The 15,660-nt window shown below is 44.3% G+C and overlaps 1 protein-coding gene across 2 annotated transcripts; it reads right to left on the bottom strand.

Annotated features, from left to right (window-relative positions):
- Positions 1-6,970: 6,970 nt before the first annotated feature.
- LOC124032127 (microtubule-associated protein RP/EB family member 1-like) lies at positions 6,971-11,344 on the bottom strand. Of its 2 annotated transcripts, XM_046344253.1 has the most exons (8): positions 11,192-11,344; positions 10,586-10,719; positions 9,097-9,242; positions 8,809-9,001; positions 8,558-8,605; positions 8,238-8,350; positions 7,885-8,037; positions 6,971-7,755 (listed from the first exon to the last, which is right to left on the bottom strand). In XM_046344253.1, the coding sequence occupies exons 2-8, from the start codon at positions 10,704-10,706 to the stop codon at positions 7,699-7,701; spliced, it is 831 nt and encodes a 276-aa protein (XP_046200209.1). In that variant the 5' UTR covers positions 10,707-10,719; positions 11,192-11,344; the 3' UTR covers positions 6,971-7,698. The 2 variants fall into 2 exon arrangements, with proteins under 2 accessions (XP_046200209.1, XP_046200210.1); XM_046344254.1 differs by lacking the exon at positions 8,558-8,605.
- Between the last annotated feature and the right edge of the window lie 4,316 nt (positions 11,345-15,660).

Genomic DNA, 15,660 nt, shown 5'->3' with positions numbered 1-15,660 from the left:
ATTCCCCTTTCTATTCTGGTTAGGGCCAGTTTGCGCTGTTCTGTGAAGGGATTGGTACACAGCGTTGCACGAGATCTTCTGTCATGTTTTGTCTTATATTGTCTTGTCATTTTGCTTTCCCTTCTGTTCGTTTCCCCCTGCTGGTCTTATTAGGTTCGTTCCCTTTTTCTCTCTCCCTCCCTCTCTCTCCTCTCTCTATCGTTCCGTTCCTGCTCCCAGCTGTTCCTATTCTCCTACTCAATCATCTAGTCTTTTCACACCTGTTCCCTATCTTGTCCTCTGATTAGAGTCCCTATTTCTCCCCTTGTTTTCCGTTTCTGTCCTGTCGGATCCTTGTTTGATGTTCGCTGTGCTGTGTCATTGTCTCGCCCTGTTGTGTCTTGTCACCTTCAGATGCTGCGTGCGAGCAGGTGCCTTAGTCTGCTACGGTCGGTGCCTTCCCGAGGCAACCTACAGTTAATGGTCGAGTCTCCAGTCTGTCCTCGTCACTACGAGTGGAATTTGGTTTTTTATGTTTTGTTTTCTGCTCCGATTGTCCAGGAGTATTGCTTATATCCTTTACTGGAATAAAGACTCTGTTTTCGCCAAGTCGCTTTTGGGTTCTCATTCACCTGCATAACAGAAGGATCCGACCAAGAATGGACCCAGCGACTATGGATTCTCTCTACTCTACTCTCGAGTTCCAGGGAGCGATGCTCGGCAGACACGAGCAGGAATTGTCTGCTGCTCGGCATGCCGTTGAGACCCTGGCCCTCAGGTCTCCGACCTCTCAGGACAGTATCAGTCTTCGTCTCGTGCCACCAGCTACTTCCTGGTCTTCCGAGTCTCCGGAACCTAGGGTTAATAACCCACCATGTTACTCTGGGCAGCCCACTGAGTGCCGCTCCTTTCTCACCCAGTGTGATATAGTGTTCTCTCTCCAACCCAACACATACTCAAGAGAGAGAGCTCGGATTGCCTACGTCATATCACTCCTTACTGGTCGGGCTCGGCAGTGGGGCACAGCTATCTGGGAGGCAAGCGCTGAGTGTACTAACGATTATCTGAACTTTAAAGAGGAGATGATAAGGGTTTTTGATCGTTCAGTTTTTGGGAAAGAAGCTTCCTGGTCCCTGTCTTCCCTATGTCAAGGTAATCGATCCATAACGGATTACTCTATAGAGTTTCGCACTCTTGCTGCCTCCAGTAACTGGAACGAGCAGGCGTTGCTCGCTCGTTTTCTGGAGGGACTCCACGCTAAGGTTAAGGATGAGATTCTCTCTCGGGAGGTTCCATCCAGCGTGGATTCTTTGATTGAACTCGCTATTCGCATTGAACGACGGGTAGATCTTCGTCTCCGAGCTCATAGAAGAGAGCTCGCGTTAACTGTGTCTCCCCTCTCTCCGACACTACCATCTTTCCCCACTGACTCAGGTGTTGAGCCCATGCAGCTGGGGGGTATTCACATTTCGACTAAGGAGAGGGAACGGAGAATCACCAACCGCCTCTGTCTCTATTGCGGTTCCGCTGGTCATTTTGTCATTTCATGTCCAGTTAAAGGCCAGAGCTCATCAGTAAGCGGAGGGCGACTGATAAGCGCTACTAGACGGTCCTCTCCGTCAAGTACCTGTACTACCTTACCGGTCCATCTACGCTGGACCGGATCGGCAGCTTCCTGCAGTGCATTAATAGACTCTGGGGCGGAGGGCTGTTTTATGGACGAAGCCTGGGCTCGGGAACATGACATTCCTCTTAGACAGTTAGGGGAGCCCACGGTCATGTTCGCCTTGGATGGTAGTCCTCTCCCCAGTATATTATGTGAAACACTACCTTTAACCCTCACTGTATCTGGTAACCATAGTGAGACCATTTCTTTTTGATTTTTTGTTCACCTTTTACACCTGTTGTTTTGGGTCATCCCTGGCTAGTGTGTCATAATCCTTCTTTTGATTGGTCTAGTAATTCTATCCTTTCCTGGAACGTTTCTTGTCATGTGAAGTGTTTAATGTCTGTCATTCCTCCTGTTTCTTCTGCTCCCTCTTCACAGGAGGAACCTGGTGATTTGACAGGAGTGCCGGAGGAATATCATGGTCTGCGCACGGTCTTCAGTCGGTCCAGAACCAACTCCCTTCCTCCTCACCGGTCGTATGATTGTTGTTCTGATCTCCTCAAGAAGCGTTTTGCATCCGCTCCTATCCTTGTTGCACCTGACGTCACTAAACAGTTTATTGTCGAGGTTGACGCGTCGGGGGTGGGCGTGGGAGTCATTCTGTCCCAGCGCTCCGATACTGACGATGGGGTCCACCCTTGCGCGTATTTTTCTCATCGCCTGTCACCGTCGGAACGTAACTATGATGTGGCTAACCGCGAACTGCTCGCCATCCGTTTAGCCCTAGGCAAATGGCGACAGTGGTTGGAGGGGGCGATCGTTCCTTTTGTCGTTTGGACTGACCAAAGGAACCTTGAGTACATCCGTTCTGCCAAACGACTGAATGCGCGTCATGCTCTTTGGGCGTTGTTTTTCGCTCGTTTCGAGTTCGTTATTTCTTATTGCCCGGGAACTAAGAACACCAAGCCTCATGCTTTATCCCGTCTCTTTAGTTCTTCTGTGGCTTCTACCGATCCCGAGGGGATTCTTCCTGTTGGGCGTGTTGTCGGGTTGACTGTCTGGGGAATTGAGAGACAGGTTAAGCAAGCACTCACTCACACTCCGTCGCCGCGCGCTTGTCCTAGTAACCTTCTTTTCGTTCCTGTCTCTACTCGTCTGGCTGTTCTTCAGTGGGCGCACTCTGCCAAGTTAGCTGGCCACCCCGGCGTTCAGGGTACGCTTGCTTCTATTCGCCAGCGGTTTTGGTGGCCTACTCAGGAGCGTGACACGCGCCGTTTCGTGGCTGCGTGTTCGGACTGCGCGCAGAATAAGTCTGGTAACTTTTTTTCTGCTTCTGCTCCTGGTCTTGCTGGGTCTCAGTCTGTTCCCTGCCACCGCATCTCTCCTGGTCTTGTTCCTGCCCTTGCTGTGTCTCAGTCTGTCCCTAGTTGTTACTCTCCTGGCCTGTTTGGTCCTGTTTGCTCTAAAGCTTTCAGTTCTCTACCCGTGTCTCATTTTTTTTTTTGAGTAGTACCCTAGTTTCCCTTTTCATCGTTTTCCGTTACGGTCCTGAGGAGAGGAGTTGGGTTCTTTCTCGGGACGTGCTGGACCGTTTGTGATCTATGATTTCCTCCGTTGCCGCCAGTGTTCCTCCTCGAGTGCGCCAGGAGGCGCTCGGTGAGTGGGGGGGTACTGTCATGTTTTGTCTTATATTGTCTTGTCATTTTGCTTTCCCTTCTGTTCGTTTCCCCCTGCTGGTCTTATTAGGTTCGTTCCCTTTTTCTCTCTCCCTCCCTCTCTCTCCTCTCTCTATCGTTCCGTTCCTGCTCCCAGCTGTTCCTATTCTCCTACTCAATCATCTAGTCTTTTCACACCTGTTCCCTATCTTGTCCTCTGATTAGAGTCCCTATTTCTCCCCTTGTTTTCCGTTTCTGTCCTGTCGGATCCTTGTTTGATGTTCGCTGTGCTGTGTCATTGTCTCGCCCTGTTGTGTCTTGTCACCTTCAGATGCTGCGTGCGAGCAGGTGCCTTAGTCTGCTACGGTCGGTGCCTTCCCGAGGCAACCTACAGTTAATGGTCGAGTCTCCAGTCTGTCCTCGTCACTACGAGTGGAATTTGGTTTTTTATGTTTTGTTTTCTGCTCCGATTGTCCAGGAGTATTGCTTATATCCTTTACTGGAATAAAGACTCTGTTTTCGCCAAGTCGCTTTTGGGTCCTCATTCACCTGCATAACATCTTCAATTTCTTGGCAATTTCTTGCATGGAATAGCCTTCATTTCTCAGAACAAGAATAAACCGACGAGTTTCAGAAGAAAGTACTTTGTTTCTGGCCATTTTGAGCCTGTAATCTAACGCACAAATGCTGATGCTCCAGACACCCAACTAATCTAAAGGCCAGTTTTATTGCTTCTTTAATCAGAACAACAGTTTTCAGCTGTGCTAACATAATTGCAAACGGTTTTTAAATGATCAATTAGCCTTTTAAAATGATAAACTTGGTTTAGCTAAAACACCGTGCCATTGGAACACAGGAGTGATAGTTGCTGATAATGGGCCTCTGTACACTTATGTAAATATTACATTTTTTTATTTAAATGGACGTTTCCACCTACAATAGTCATTAACAATGTCTACACTTTATTTCTGATCAATTTGATGTTATTTTAGTGGACAAAAAATGTGCTTTTCATTCAAAAACAAGGACGTTTTTAAGTGACCCCTAAAATGTTGAACAGTAGAAATATACACTGCTCAAAAAAATAAAGGGAACACTAAAATAACACATCCTAGATCTGTATGAATGAAATATTCTTATTAAATACTTTTTTATTTACCTAGTTGAATGTGCTGACAACAAAATCACACAATGCAAATTTATCAACCCATGGAGGTCTGGATTTGAAGTCACAATCAAAATTAAAGTGGAAAACCACACTACAGGCTGATCCAACTTTGATGTAATGTCCTTAAAACAAGTCAAAATTAGGCTCAGTAATGTGTGTGGCCTCCACGTGCCTGTATGACCTCCCTACAACGCCTGGGTATGCTCCTGATGAGGTGGCGGATGGTCTCCTGAGGGATCTCCTCCCAGACCTGGACTAAAGCATCTGCCAACTCCTGGACAGTCTGTGGTGCGACGTGGCGTTGGTGGATGGAGCGAGACATGATGTCCCAGATGTGCTCAATTGGATTCAGGTCTGGGGAACGGGCGGGCCAGTCCATAGCATCAATGCCTTCCTCTTTCAGGAACTGCTGACACACGCCAGCTACATGAGGTCTAGTATTGTCTTGCATTAGGAGGAACCCAGGGCCAACCGCACCAGCATATGGTCTGAGGATCTCATCTCGGTACCTAATGGCAGTCAGGCTACCTCTGGCGAGCACATGGAGGGCTGTGCGGCCCCCCAAAGAAATGCCACCCCACACCATGACTGACCCACCACCAAACCGGTCATGCTGGAGGATGTTGCAAACAGCAGAACGTTCTCCACGGCGTCTCCAGACTGTCACGTCTGTCACATGTGCTCAGTGTGAACCTGCTTTCATCTGGGAAAAGCACAGGGCGCCAGTGGCGAATTTGCCAATCTTGGTGTTCTCTGGCAAATGCCAAACGTCCTGCACGGTGTTGAGCTGTAAGCACAACCCCCACCTGTGGACGTCGGCCCCTCATACCACCTTCATGGAGTCTGTTTCTGACCGTTTGAGCAGACACATGCACATTTGTGGCCTGCTGGAGGTCATTTTGCAGAGCTCTGGCAGTGCTCCTCCTGCTCCTCCTTGCACAGAGGTAGCGGTCCTGTTGCTGGGTTGTTGCTCTCCTACGGCCTCATCCACGTCTCCTGATGTACTGGCCTGTCTCCTGGTAGCGCCTCCATGCTCTGGACACTACGCTGACAGACACAGCAAACCTTGCCACAGCTCGCATTGATGTGTCATCCTGGATGAGCTGCACTACCTGAGCCACTTGTGTGGGTGTCCTGATATTTGCCTATAATTTCCACCTGTTGTCTATTCCATTTGCACAACAGCATGTGAAATTTATTGTCAATCAGTGTTGCTTCCTAAGTGGACAGTTTGATTTCACAGAAGTGTGATTGACTTGGAGTTACATAAGTGTTCCCTTTATTTTTTTGAGCAGTGTATATATAAACAAATCAAAATATATTTTATATTTGAGATTCTTCAAATAGCCACCCTTTGCCTTGATGACAGCTTTGCACACTCTTGGCATTATCTCAACCAGCTTCACCTGGAATGCTTTTCCAATAGTCTTTAAGGAGTTCCCACATATGCTGAGCACTTGTTGGCTTTTAGTTGAATGCATCCAGTTGTACAACTGACTAGGTATCCCCGTTTCCCTTTCCCTAATACTGGTTGTTCTCCACTTCTTTTATCATGTATTAGGGAAAGGGAAATGGGGAGACGGAGAAGTATTTGACACAATTGTTACACAAAAAAAAGTTGACCAGTTTTCCAAATCTGTTTTGCATCTTGACACACACTGAGAAGCTTCTGGATGAAGAGATGCAGGAAAACATGTCCAATGACCCAGTGAATAGCCTTGTAGACAAACAACCTCTGCAGTTACCCAAGGCCTGGGCCCCATACTGGGCCAAGCAGATGGAAGCAGAAACTGGATGCCAGATCAAAATGCAAGAATGGGGGTCAGTAAAGGACAACAGAATGAAGAGGCAAACCCAGCATGGAAGATTTAGACGAGGACCTGTACGTACTGACCAGAGTGAATGACAAGGCAGAACACGCCAGGGTCAGAAGGAGGAAAGCGTTGGAGGTCAGGAGAATCCAACGTCTCTGCTTGGGTCCCCCATCACGCACAGTGGGGCTCTAGACCTTTATTGTTTTTATGGCCCTTTACTCTGGGTATGTTTACATTTATATTTAATGATCAGCCAATATCACTATTTCGGTTTTGATTTCTGCAGTTACCCTACCAAGGACCAACTGCCAATAGCAATGCAGAAGTCTGTCAGGACATTTTAATGGAGAAAGAAATCAAATTAGAAAAATTTATATATTTGAGTTTTTAATAACATTAAACTTGTCAAAACAAGTTATTTCTTCAACCTAAAAACATTGAATTTCTCCAATCAATACTTCATTTCTAAAGACAAGAGATGCTTATGGAAACCTTATATTGCTCCCAAGTTTAAAACAGACTCCCGAGGTCTAAAAGACAGCTCTCAGTTCCTCTGCTAAGAGCGTATAGTTCTGCTCTTATTGTAGACTAGAAGGAAGTATTTCTTCAGTGTGGACAGGCAACCATACATCCGGTCTTTGCCTTACATGAGGAAGTAAATTAGAACATAGGTCAGTAGAGATGCTTAGTCTCTAGTGTAAAACTAGCCTACATACAACACACAAATGTCAGAATGAGTCTATAATTTAGCATTTAAGTAAAAAGTACAGTATTTTATTTCAAGGTTATCAATAAAACATGACTTTTTTTTACTTAAAAAAAAGTAATGTGATGAATACCTCCCCAGATAAACAGGAAACTAAATACAAATGCTGATCGCCTAAACCACAAATTTGAACTCAAGTATAATGAATATGCGTAAACATACCATAAAAATTACAATAATTTCCATTGGCAGAGTAAACATATTCATATATCTTTAATAATTAATCATAGTTGCAAATATATCAAAATCACCTAGTACAGTTTTGTTTAGGTCAATTGGAAATAAGGAATAGAAAGACCTGAACATATTTCAAAAAGTAACAGGCCAAAGTTGAAAGGCACAGCAGAGGCCAGAATAAGAACAAGGCAGAAAGGAAACCAGAAAGGAATGGCCCTATTAGAATTTCATCCAGGGTTCTTCTTCTCTGGCAGCTGGATCAGCAGGCTCTCTGAAAAGTATTATGGTCCAAAAAACACTTGGACCAACAAAGACTTGGACCAAGGGGGCAGCCAGTGTATGATCCAAAGGCAACTTAATCCACAGTGGCAGTATGTGTGAGTAAGTGCATGTTCATTAGAGCACACGAGTGCGTATGAATGTACATTGCACATGCAAACGTGTATTCACTAACCTGTGTGTGTGTGTGCGTGTGTGTGTGTGTGTGAGAGAGAGATTATGGCATGGACTAGAGTTGTGTCCATTTTTCATCAGAACTCTTCTGGTTCTTCTCCTTCAGCATCGGAATCAGGAATAACAAACCCCTCCTGTAAGCAGGAAACAATTTTTATTTAAATACTCAAATACAAAGCTAAAAATTATATGAAAATGAACACTGAGCCTCTCAGCTGTTTGTGTGTGTGTCAAAGAGAGTATTCTGGTGAGGTGTCACTCACATCAGTGGCATATAGAACATCCATAATCTTCTGCATAGTTGTATCTGCCTCTCCATCCACTTCTTGGCAGATGACCTCAATGGACCTCAGCTTTCCAAAATAAAAGTCTCTCTCTTTCTCCATGTCCTGGACAATGGCTTTCAGGGAACTGACCTGAAGTGAGAGCAGCAGAGTGAGAGTGATAGGAGAATGAATGGGCGGGGCTGTCATGATGTTCATGTTACAACTAAACAAGCTTCAATTTCAATAAACTATTCAACTAGCACACAAAAAGCCATACAGGAGATTGAGGGGAAATCTCACCGTCTCATCAAAACAACTTATGTTAGCTTTGACACTCCGAAAGACCATACCTCTTGGGATAGCTCCTCCCTCTCCATATCTCCTGCTGCTCCGGGCCTACGCAAGGCACTCCCTGCTGACTTGGGCGGGGGTTTGGTCACTGTTGTTGTAGACCTCATGGGAGCTAGAACAAACACAAATCAGTTAAAAAAAATAGAAGAGAATAATATAGCTGTGGACTGTGTATGCCCTCAACCTTAGACGCACAACTGCACATTAACACCTACTGACTCCAGTGTCTAGCCATACAGAAATATTCCTTTCCACAGTGACCATGACAGCCCACCATAGGTGCCCATTGGAGATCCGTTTGACCATTAAACCACCTTACCGACTCTCGCAGCTGGTTTGATAACAGGTGGGGAGCTGTGGGGCTGTACTGAAATAGAAATGCATACAGTATGCATTTACGGGTCCAAGCATCAAAGACACTGGATCAATATTTTTTTTGTTCCACCAGCTGACAGAGTAACTTTGATTATAACGTGACTTAGACCACTCATTGCTGCTTGCAGCTATATTTTCAATTAGGTATTTAGAATACAATCAAAATGTTAGAAATTATAAATGCGTCTCCCTCACCAGTGCTGGGTTTCCTGGGCTTGGGTGCGACCTGTCCTGGGTTGGGAGTAGGAGCAGTGTCCTGGCCTTGGCGAGCACTGACCGGGTCATACTCCTTCCCATCGTAGTTGGCATCAAATAATTTCTTGAACCACTGCACAAACTCAAAGTTGTCCTGGAACTTGCCTTTTATCAATTTATCAACAGGAATGATCTGGAAATATATTAAAAAGTGTCACAATCTCAATGGCTGAAATGTAGGAATAGCCAACAGTACCCAGAGGTAAAAAATAACAACTATGCACTCACCTTGTCAACCCCAATCTTCTTAAAACTGGTCTGTAGAAGTTTGAAGTTGTGGAGGAACTCAGTCTCTAGTTTGGCCTGGAATTTAACCTTCTTCAATGGTATGCATCCAGGGAAAAGCATGTCCATGAACTGACAGTAAGCAGCACCTGTGTGAATGTGATAACATAATTAACTTACCAGCTAATCAGGTTTCAACTTCTATAGGCTATAATACTCTGCTCCTGCCATTACCTTTCCCCAACCCACTGCAAGGTACACTACATGACCAAAAGTATGTGGACACCGGTTCATCGAACATCTTCCAAAATCACAGACATTAATATGGAGCTGGTCCCACTTGCTGCTATAACAACCTCCACTCATCTGGGAAGGCTTTCCACTAGATGTTGGAACATTGCTGCAGGGACTTGCTTCCGTCCTTCTGTAGCTCAGTTGGTAGAGCATGGCGCTTGTAACGCCAGGGTAGTGGGCTCGATCCCCGGGACCACCCATACGTAGAATGTATGCACACATGACTGTAAGTCGCTTTGGATAAAAGCGTCTGCTAAATGGCATATATTATATTATTATTCAGCCACAAGAGAGTACATTCCCCGTGACGGCCCAAGCTACTGTGGGGAGTACAATTTCCCTAGATGGTGAGTAGTTTCTAAAATGGTGGTAGATTAAAATATAGGCCTATACATATATGGGGTATTGCACAGGAGGTTGATGAGGGAAGGACAGCCAATTATGGCTGGAATGGAGTGGTATCAAACACATGGAAACCATGTGTTTGATACCATTCCAGCCATTACTTTGAACCAATCCTCCCCAATTAAGTTGACACCAGCCACCTGTTGCCGATGGTGGTGTAGTTAGCGGCCAAGCAGGCTCAAACTTCCAGCGCATAACTAGCGGTCGAGCAGAGGGTCCATTGATAATACGGTACCACTACTTTCAACCAACCTTCACCTGGCGATACTGTCTTTGTTCTCGATTCTGAGGGCACCGGTGTCTTAAACTTCAGTTTCCAGTTGCAGGTGGAACTTTAAAAAAAATGAACATTCAGAAAGATTCAATTCACTTTTTCTATCAAGTGAGAAATGGCCTATCGCATGTGTGCAAATATTTGTTTGGGTCAAGTGCTGTCATCTTGTTCGACATGCAGCTACCGCTGCTTTGCTTAGAAATGACAAGCTCCTGCAAAGATGGGAAATACGAGATGTCTGGTCGCCATGTCGGCTTATAACTTCACATGTAGCAAAAATACTATTTATACATTTTCTGAATATTCCGTTTTTTGAGTTCCAACTGCAACTGAAAACATGAAATTATAAATCACAGGTGCCTTCAGAATCTAAAACGAATGAAGTATCTCCAAGTAAAAGGTTGATCGAAAATAACTGTCCCACACTTTGAATGAACCATCGGATCAACAGCCATCACAAGCCAGTTAGCCATGCCAATGAACGTACTTCTGGTTTGACCCAGACGTCATCTTACTGACCTGAGCACAACTGCTCAATCTTGGAGTAGTTCATCTGTACAGACTCGTTGATCCAAGAAAGCATATCATGGCGACTAAGGTTGTCGCCGGTCACAGATGTAGAGTAAACGTTCACAGCCATCTTCTAACGTTAACTTGGTAAGGGAAGACATGAGAATGTAAATTACGTTAAGGAAGGAGACAAAGACATCTAACTTGCTTATTTTACATTACCTAGAAACCCGTTACATTTTAGCTAAGACACGCACAACTATTTATGGATAACATTAGCTAGCTAGTCAAAGCTTTAGCTAACGTTACGCCCTGCTAAATTATCGGGTTAGCTAAACTAGCTATAGTTATATTAAACGAGTTGGCCATCGTTGACAGTGAGTTAAGTACGAGCGAACATTAGTTATAGCTATTATGTTAACGTTATACCGCTAACGTTGGTATAAAAAAAAATCGCGTTTCATTTTAGCTAATCCGGAACTGTTAGCTACCGATACAACAGCTAGCTAGCTATCAAACACACCCATCATTCAACAACGACATCATCGCTAACGTTAGCTATCTAGCTAGTTTTACTGACCATTAACCATTTAAGACGCATGCTTTTGAACTTACATTGTCTTAATTTTCCAACAGATAAATCAAATTACTCAAAAATGTTAAAATGTGTAGATACTTTCTCGCCGTTCCCCGGCGGCTTATTTCGTTAGTGTCTTGGCTCTTGCACAGTTGTGATGTAGCTATCTAGCCTGAACATTGGAATATCTCAAATTGAACACCTCGCATCCTCGTCTCCTTCTCAAAACCCATTGGAGGAGAAGGTCAGAAGGGCGGTGCCTCTGGCTTTCTCCTCCAATGAGTTTGAGAGCCGAGAGAGGACGCGAGGAGGATACAAATGAGATCTTCCCCACGAACTCGTCTTATTCTTTAAAATGTATTAAGGGATCGCAACCATAGGCTGTAAAAAGATCGCAACTAACTGAAAGGTGCATACACTGCCACCTATGGTACAGGAGTGTGAAACCAGTCACGGTACCACAGATGAAACAATGAGCCTGATATTTTACCTGCTTTATACATGTGAAGCATCTGATAGGGGTTTTATTCACTACCAAATATGGTGATGAGAGGAAGCCCAGTGGCGGGTAGTGGGAGAAAATGGAGTAAGATGGATTTTAGCCGACATGACGCTCATTTTCTCATCGATTAAATATTTGATCTCCATACAGTTTTCTGTTTCCAAAACTAGAATCTGTAACAAACAGAGTGGAAGGGTTTGGTTGACTTTACCATTTGCCGAACAATTGCGTTGTTTAGAAGGAGCGCAAGGGCGAATTGAGTTCTTGCATACCCGCACTTCAGAGTAGGCGTTCCCTAACGGAAATATGCAAATAAATGCTAGAACACGAATAGCATCTCACTAGCTCGTGCTTGGCTCTGCCCACCTCCTCACTTGTTCTGCCCTCTATGATTAATTTGCTCCCATAGGAAAGGACAGGCTCTGGTCTATCTTGAGTTAGTTATACAAATCTTTGCCTACACTACTAATACAGGTATCTACCAAAAATAACGGAAACACCAATAGTGTCTTAATAGGTCATTTGGCCACCACGAGCCGCAAGAAAAGTGTCAGCAACTCTATTGGAGGGATTTGACACCATTCTTCCACAAGAAATTCCATAATTTGGTGTTTTGTTAATGGTGGTGGAAAACTCTGTTTCAGGCATCGTACCAGAAACTCCCCTAAGTGTTCAATTGGGTTGACACCTGGGGACTGAGAAGGCCATGGCAAATCGTGTTACATCAGCAAGTTGAGCAGTCTTCGTCACTGAAGCTCCTGCCAAATGTGTGCAAACAATCACCCCTCTTTCAAAAGTCACAGATCTCTTTTTCTAGCCTGGTAAACAAAATAATGGGCACACATTTTTTTTAAATGACCCTAAGCATGATGGGAAGTTAATTCCAAACCTGTGTGCAAGCACCTGCTTTCAATATACCTTGTATCCCTCGTTTACTCAAGCGTTTCCTTTATTTGGGCAGTTACCTGTATATTCTATTTATTTTACCTTTATTTAACTAGGCAAGTAAGTTAAGAACAAATTCTTATTTTACAATGATGGCCTACCCCGGCTAAACCCTCCCCTAACCCGGACAACGCTGGGCCAATTGTGTGCTGCCCTATGGGACTCCCGATCACGGCCGGTTGTGATACAGCCCGGGATCAAACCAGGGTCTGTAGTCACACATCTAGCACTGAGATGCAGTGCCTTAGACCGCTGCGCCACTCAGAAGTCTAACTCTTAGCTACCTAACCCTGCATTTCTAATAAAATTTATCAAATCAAAGTTTATTTCTCACGTGCGCCGAATACAACAGGTGTAGACCTTACAGTGAAATGCTTACTTACAGGTTCAAACCAATAGTGCAAAAAAGGTATTACGTGAACAATAGGTAGGTAAAGAAATAAAACAGTAAAAAGACAGGCTATATACAGTAGCGAGGCTACATACAGACACTGGTTAGTCAGGCTGATTGAAGTAGTACAGTGGGGGGAAAAAGTATTTAGTCAGCCACCAATTGTGCAAGTTCTCCCACTTAAAAAGATGAGAGGCCTGTAATTTTCATCATAGGTACACTTCAACTATGACAGACAAAATGAGAAAAGAAATCCAGAAAATCACATTGTAGGATTTTTAATTACAGGCCTCTCATCTTTTTAAGTGGGAGAACTTGCACAATTGGTGGCTGACTAAATACTTTTTTGCCCCACTGTATGTACATGTAGATATGTTTAATGTGACTATGCATATATGATGAACAGAGAGTAGCAGTAGCATAAAAGAGGGGTTGGCGGGTGGTGGGTGGGAGACAATGCAGATAGCCCGGTTAGCCAATGTACAGGAGCACTTGTTGGTCGGCCCAATTGAAGTAGTATGTACATGAATGTATAGTTAAAGTGACTATGCATATATGATAAACAGAGAGTAGCAGCAGTGTAAAAAGAGGGGTTGGGGGTGGCACACAATTCAAATTGTCCGGGTAGCCATTTGATTACCTGTTCAGGAGTCTTGGGGGTAAAAACTGTTGAGAAGCCTTTTTGTCCTAGACTTGGCACTCTGGTACCGCTTGCCATGCGGTAGTAGAGAGAACAGTCTGTGACTGGGGTGGCTGGGATCTTTGATAAGTTTTAGGGCCTTCTTCTGACACCGCCTGGTGTAGAGGTCCTGGATGGCAGGCAGCTTAGCCCCAGTGATGTACTACCCTCTGTAGTGCCTTGCGGTCAGAGGCTGAGCAATTGCCGTACCAGGTAGTGATGCAACCAGTCATGCTCTCGATGTTGCAGCTGTAGAACCTTTTGAGGATCTCAGGACCCATGCCAAATCTTTTTAGTTTCCTGAGGGGTATAGGCTTTGTCGTGCCCTCTTCACGATGGACATGGTGTGTTCGGACCATTGTAGTTTGTTGTTGATGTGGACACCAAGGAACTTGAAGCTCTCAACCTGCTTCACTACAGCCCCGTCGATGAGACATGGGGCATGCTCGGTCCTCCTTTTCCTGTAGTCCACAATCAACTCCTTAGTCTTTGTTACGTTGAGGCATAGGTTGTTATTCTGGCACCACCCGTCCAGGTCTCTGACCTCCTCCCTATAGGCTGTCTCGTCGTTGTCGCTGATCAGGCCTACCACTGTTGTGTCGTCTGCAAACTTAATGATGGTGTTGGAGTCGTGCCTGGCCATGCAGTTGTGGGTGAACAGGGAGTACAGGAGGGGACTAAGCATGCACCCCTGGGGAGTTCCAGTGTTGTGCTCCATACATACCTACTTAACCCCCCCCCCTATCAAACAAACTCTCCCTTTATACATCATTCAGTTCACAATAGACTAATAATACATGCTCATCCGTTTCCTCTACCATACACCCATTCCAATACCATGTCAATTTCAAAGAAGAATTCAATCCCATATGCCCTAATAACATCCTACTCAACATAACTTCCTCCCTTCTGTTCTCATTGCATGGCACTAGGTTACCGCCCATACAGATTTCCTTGTACTATAAAAATGTATCCCCTTAGAACTGGCATCCTATTGCCTCTGCCAGCAATCCAACCCAGTCTTTCAGATCAATGTTTTAACCTCTCCTCTACCAAGCTGCTCCTGCATATCCACTTTGTTAATTTACATTGCTTTCTTTTCATTTATACAGTATCTACTATAACATTTCCATTGACTCCTGTATGAGCAGAAATCCAACAAAACCTCTGTACCATTTCTTTGTAATTCTAACAAAATCGTAATTACTTCAAAACCATAAATCGTCTCGCTCTGATTTTCCAGATATTAAACTACACAAAACGGATGCAGAATCCATTCATATTTATAATCTTCTTGGTTGCACATCCTCTATCCATTGCAATCCAAAAATTATTGCGACCATTTCTGTTGAATATACTGATCGATTATTTGTTAGTCTCTTGCATAGATAACATCGAACTCAGGAATAAATACACCTGTTCCTGTATTCACGTCAATGGGATCCTTCAAACCATCTGTGTACACTGCCAAACAAGAATACAACGTATTACTAATATATTGATCCACAATTATTCTTACATGATCTTCTTCACACCACTGTTTCATTTCTTTGTTCAGGTTAAGATTAATATATGGCCTTGTATAAAACCACAATAGCACATTTCACCTACAGGCTTGGAGTGTACACAACAGGCTATGGTCCCAGAGACCACTGTCACGACTTCGGCCGAAGTTGGTCCCTCTCCTTCTTCAGGCGGCGTTAGGCCTCACCGGCTTTCCAGACACCACCGATCCATGTTTCATTTTCATTTTGTTTTGTCTTGATCAAACACACCTGGTTTCCATTCCATTAATTATGTTCCTTATTAAACCCTCTGACTTCCCTCTCTGTTTTGTGCGTTATAGTTTGTCATTTCCATGTGTAACTCTGTGTCGTTGTATCTGTCGAACTGCTTCGCTTTATCTTGGCCAGGTCGCAATTGTAAATGAGAACTTGTTCTCAACTTGCCTACCTGGTTAAATAAAGGTGAAATAAATACAAAAATAAAA

The sequence above is a fragment of the Oncorhynchus gorbuscha genome, linkage group LG03, assembly GCF_021184085.1.
Source record: "Oncorhynchus gorbuscha isolate QuinsamMale2020 ecotype Even-year linkage group LG03, OgorEven_v1.0, whole genome shotgun sequence".
Taxonomy (NCBI): domain Eukaryota; kingdom Metazoa; phylum Chordata; class Actinopteri; order Salmoniformes; family Salmonidae; genus Oncorhynchus; species Oncorhynchus gorbuscha.
This window is presented reverse-complemented; position numbering and strand designations above follow the sequence as displayed.

Excerpts from the sequence above, each read along its gene's own strand:
- LOC124032127 (XM_046344253.1), bottom strand. The coding sequence starts at position 10,706 with ATGGCTGTGAACGTTTACTCTACATCTGTGACCGGCGACAACCTTAGT. Across the intron at positions 8,606-8,808 it reads GCCCAGGAAACCCAGCACTG|TACAGCCCCACAGCTCCCCA; the intron begins GTGAGGGAGACG and ends TTTCTATTTCAG. Across the intron at positions 7,756-7,884 it reads ATGTTCTATATGCCACTGAT|GAGGGGTTTGTTATTCCTGA; the intron begins GTGAGTGACACC and ends TCCTGCTTACAG.